The sequence below is a fragment of the Mesitornis unicolor genome, unplaced genomic scaffold (genome assembly GCF_000695765.1).
Source record: "Mesitornis unicolor isolate BGI_N332 unplaced genomic scaffold, ASM69576v1 scaffold17953, whole genome shotgun sequence".
NCBI lineage: Eukaryota > Metazoa > Chordata > Aves > Mesitornithiformes > Mesitornithidae > Mesitornis > Mesitornis unicolor.
Genome location: NW_010174211.1, coordinates 1 through 5343, shown reverse-complemented (window position 1 = coordinate 5343; position 5343 = coordinate 1). Strand labels below are relative to the sequence as shown.

Genomic DNA, 5343 nt, shown 5'->3' with positions numbered 1-5343 from the left:
GTGCCCTTGTGGCCAAGAAGGCCAATGGTGCATTAAGAAGTGTTGCCAGTAGGTCAAGGGAGATTCTCCTCCCCTTCTACTCTGCCCTGGTGAGACCACATCTGGAATATTGTGTCCAGTTCTGGGCCCCTCAGTTCAAGAAGGACAGGAACTGCTTGAAAGTGTCCAGCACAGAGCCACAAAGATGATGGAGGGAGTGAAGCATCTCCTGATGAGGAGCAGCTGAGAGAGATGGGTCTCTTTAGCTTGGAGCAGAGGAGACTGAGGGGTGACCTCATTAATGTTTATAAATTTATAAACGGCGAGTGTCAGGAGGAAGGAGCCAGGCTCTTCTCTCTGATGTCAAATGACAGGACAAGGGGAACAAGCTGGAGCATAGGAAGTTCCATGTGAACATATGGAAAAACTTTGTCACTGTGAGGGTCTGTCAGCACTGGACCAGGCTGCCCAGAGAGGTTGTGGAGTCTCCTTCTCTGGAGACATTCAAAACCCGCCTGGACGCATTCCTGTGTGACCTGCTCTGGCAGGGGGGTTGGACTGGATGAGCTTTTGAGGTCCTTTCCAACTTCTAACATTCTGTGATTCTGTGATCATTAAATATATAGCATGTTTTATTAGAAGAGACAGGGAAAGGGAAAAAATATCTACTGTAAGAGATTCTCAGGAAAAATTACTTATCCTACAGCAGTAGTTTAAATATACACATAGGGATTGTCCTTACATGAAATACAACTTACATATTTTACATCACAGAGATTAACTGTATCAGTTTTGTAAAATGTATGCATTTTTATGAACAAATTAAATAAAATAAAGGAGACACTCACTTCTGTAACAACCTTGGCTGGAATGACTGCTTCACAGACAACAGACTTCCCTCTTCCTTCTATCCAATTTATAGCAGCAGGTTTTTTGTCTGTGCAATAGTTACCACTAATAGCTATAACCTGTAGATCAGGAAACTCTTCATTCAACCTTGTCAGTGCTTTTTCAGTACCCTGTTAAAAAAGAAACAGATATAGGAGTAGTATATCATTATGGTTGTAAAACAAGCTACTCAAGGACAGTGGAACAGCAAGATTAGATTAAGTCTAATCAGCTCATCAGTTACAGCTGAAGAGGAGAACATGATTTCAGAAAGGAACCTGAAATAGAAGAAAAAGAGAAAAAAAAAAGAAAAGAAAATCTATCAGTATCCTTTTTCTAACCACTTTGGAAATTATATGGGGAATAATTGTTTCTTCCCAGTGTATATGGACTTTCTGGATACATACTAGTTAAACAGGCATGTGCTTATCATTCTCTGCCCAGCCTGTATTTGTGCTTGGAAATGCCCTGACCCAAATGCAGGACCTTGCACTTGACTTCGTTGAACTTCATGAGGTTGGCATGGGCCCGCCTGTCCAGGTCCCTGTGGATGGCATCCCTTCCCTTCAGCATGCTGACCACACCACACAGTTTAGTACTGTTGGCAAACTTGCTGAGGGTGCACTCAATCCCACTGTCCGTGTTGCCAACAAAGATTTTGAACAGCACTGATCCCAATACCGACCTCTGGGGAATGTCACTTGTCACTGGTCTCCACTTGAACATCAAGCCGTTGACCACAACTCTTTGAGTGTGGCCAGCCAATTCCTTATCCACAGAGTGGTCCATCTGCCAAATCCATGTCTCTCCAATTTGGAGACAAAGATGTCGTGCAGGACAGTGTCAAATGCTTTGCACAAGTCCAAGTAGATGACATCAGTTGCTCTTCCCTTCTTCTTCTTCTTCAATGCTGTAACCCCATCATAGAAGGCCACCAAATTTGTCAGTCATGATTTGCCCTTAGTGAAGCCATGTTGGCTGTCACCAATCACCTCTCTGTTTTCCATATGCCTTAGCATAGTTACCAGGAGGACCTTTTCAGATCACAGAGGTGAGACTGACTGGCCTGTAGTTCCCCAGGTCTTCCTTTTTTTACTTTTTAAAACTGGGGGTTATGTTTTCTATTTTCCAGTCAGTGGGAACTTCACCAGACTGCCATGACCTTTCAAATATGACAGATAGTGGCTTAGCAACTTCATCTGCCAGTTCCCTCAGGACCTACAGATGCATCTCATCAGGTCCCATGGACTTGTGCACCTTCAAGTTCCTTAGATGGTCTCGAACCTGATCTTCTCCTACAGTGGGCAGTTCTTCATTCTCCCAGTCCCTGCCTTTGCCCTCTGCGACTTGGGCAGCGCAGCTTGAGCACTTGCCGGTGAAGACTGAGGCAAAAAAGTCTTTGAGTACCTCAGTCTTCTCCATATCCCGGGTAACCAGGTCTCCCATTTCCTTCTGGAGAGGGCCCACATTTTCCGTAGTTTTCCTTTTATCACCAACATACATATAGATGCTTTTCTTGTTGCCCTTGACATCCCTGGCCAGATTTAATTCTATGAGGGCTTTAGCTTTTCTAACCTGATCACTGGCTGCTCTGACAATTTCTCTGTATACCTCAATAGGCAATCAGTATTAAAGTTTATGTCAAACACCACAAGGCACCCCCCAATCTCAGGTTCTTCCACATGTTTGCATAAAACCCCAAAACAATCAAAGAAACAAAACTAGAGAACACCCCCTGCTGCCACTCACCAGATTTCTAAACTATTATTTACAAGGAGTGATAAACACAGTAACAGGTTAATTACTGATGGATAAAAATCTTTGGCCCAAAGCAACAGAGCAAACAGCTTAACTTCCATATTATCAAGAATACTTTGTTTAAAAAAAATTAAAAAATACAGTTACTTTAACCTTCTTTCTGTCATTGTTCTCATCCTATTCTTGTTTACACTTGACAAGGTCAAATACTTTTATTATTTTACAGTATTGCAAACAGTGCTATGTCTTATATTTCTGTCTTCATATGCCAGGTAATCAGATTGATAGGATACAATTTATTTATTTTTAAAAGAAATACATGTTTATTAGAGAGACTTAAGGGGACTGGACCTTACTTTTGAAATCATATTCATTCCCATTGCATCCCCTGTTCCAGACTGAAAACGGATATAAAGGTTACGACCAGCCAAACTGATGATAAGTTTTTGTAGACGGGCAAACCTGCAAGAAAATTTCAATACTTACAATCCTCAAGGAAAAAGATTAAATTAGTTTTAAGTGGGAAAATGACAGTAAATAATTGCTGATAGCGCTGTTAAGTACACTGTGCTATCTGTACTCCTCCCTCAGCACCAGAAAAAAAATCACAGCTATTATGCACATAGTTCTCTCAAGTAAATACTTTAAAGTGTTCACTCCCTTTTTGTTTTCTATCCCAGGACTTCATGAAATAATTTATCCCAAAATGCTAACATAAATTTAACTCCTTTGTATTCCCTAAAACATCTGACTACCAGGTAAAAACTAAAAATGAGGCCTTTGGATATTCTTATGTCAGTTTTACAGCAAGGCAAAACCCATGCTATCTTCAACAATAGTGCAAGCTCCACAAGTCAAAGCTTTATTTCATGCAGAATAAGAGTCAAATAAAAATCGGGAAACAATACATTTAAACAGTAGCATGAGTTGATTCTTGCCAAAATATACATATGTCCTTGGGTGATACTTTTAAGACTGGTAAGAAACATAACTGATAAGAAAATCTCTTTCCAAATCTTCCTAAAGAAAGCAGGTAATCATAAGTCTTAGAACAAACTCTAGGGCTTGAATAAACTTACTCTTAATACTATACATTTTTTTAAGCATTTCAGTTCTAGCATTAGTTTATCCCATATTCTCTGGAATCTCACAAATTAATTCAAAGTTTGGAATCTAGCCTTACAGATTAAATTACTAATGTAAATAATTAATTTTTGCATAATAACTACTAAAAATCCAAATAAGCTTTTATGTTTATGTTTAAATGCTTATACAAAATTATGTATTATGTATTATGCAATGGAAATGTATTTGTTGCTATGGTCCAGTTGTTTACCACTTATCATTGGAAAATGTTTATTACTAGCCTTGGTGTATATATATATAGCCAGAGTGACTTTTGTTTTCTTAGATTCACACTACATGGGATAGTTCAAATGAGTACTGCAGTACTCAGTACTGTACTGTACTGCAGTATGCAGTAATACAATTAGGAGCTTTCTACCATCCACAGAAGTCTTATATCAGGAAATAAGGCTGAAATAGACATCGTACGAACCTACTTGTGCTGTCAAAAGCTTCCTTCATTATTTTAAAGCCTTCAGGGCTTTCAAGCCAAACTTTCACTTCTGCAGCCTGGCAAGCAGTGGGTAGCCTTACAACAGGTCCTCGAGTCATCCCATCTGCCAGAATGCGGCTACTTGCTCCTCCACCAAGCTAAAAATCAAACAGAAGAAGGGAAACAAAGTAAGATTACTGAAAGTAAAGCTTAGTTTTTAGGAAGTAAAAACCCCCACACCTTGTATTATCCCCAAATATGTTTTATAATATAGACATTTTTTCAAGCTAGTCAAACAATACTTACACATATTGCTCTACATCCTCTGTTTGTGCTTGCTACAAGACATCCTTCTGTTGTTGCCATTGGAATGTGAAACTCTCTGTTATCCAAAACTAGCGGCCCTGCTACGCCTACAGGAATAGGCATATATCCAATCACGTTTTCACAGCAAGCTCCCATAACCTTACAAAAATAATAGGAAAGGTATCATTAAGGTTACATGTACAGTGATACAGTACAGCATCCTACATACTATGCGCATGACTACAACAAGGTATCTTAGCAAACAAACCCACAATCTTACCCATAAAGCAACCAATTGCCACCTCAAAAAGTTACAGCTACAGCTATCAACAGCTAACAACTGTTAAAGTCTAGTATTTGGCAGACCTATTGAATCTTATTAAGTCTTAAACACTATTAAATAAAATTAATTTAATACTGTTAAATTAATTTTAAATGAATTTCCATTTATCTTGAGCTCAAGGTACTATTTTTATTCAGCTGAACTCAGGCTCTACTCTATCAGAAATCTGCATTTAGGAGAGAAGGCAACTGCATGCCTTGGTAGGAAATATTTTTTGGGTAAACTACAAAACTTACCTACCTCCCTAGGTTTAAAAGCATCAAAAGCAATGGAAGGTAGTGACTTATGCTTGCTTCCTTCCCCCCCCCCGCTTCTATATCAGTTTTGACAAAGCTCATTGTTAATTCATATGCATCACTTTGAGCAAATATTTCATAGATTTGGAAAATTATTTTACAGTGAATTTTGCTTGTATGCCTTTTACTTACCAAAGAATAATTGTAATTCCTATAAGGAAGATATTGCAAAGATGAGGGTTCGGGGAGTTTCTTAGATAACATCTGTCTGCGAA

At 39.0% G+C, this 5343-nt stretch overlaps 1 protein-coding gene across 1 annotated transcript; it reads right to left on the bottom strand.

The window, feature by feature from the left end:
• Positions 1-827: 827 nt before the first annotated feature.
• Positions 828-5338, bottom strand: LOC104537950 (3-hydroxy-3-methylglutaryl-coenzyme A reductase-like; the record flags this gene model as incomplete). Its single annotated transcript, XM_010180981.1, has 5 exons — positions 828-998; positions 2982-3087; positions 4184-4341; positions 4490-4648; positions 5261-5338. Coding segments are annotated over 5 exons (672 nt in total), but the record flags the coding sequence as incomplete, so codon positions are not given.
• Between the last annotated feature and the right edge of the window lie 5 nt (positions 5339-5343).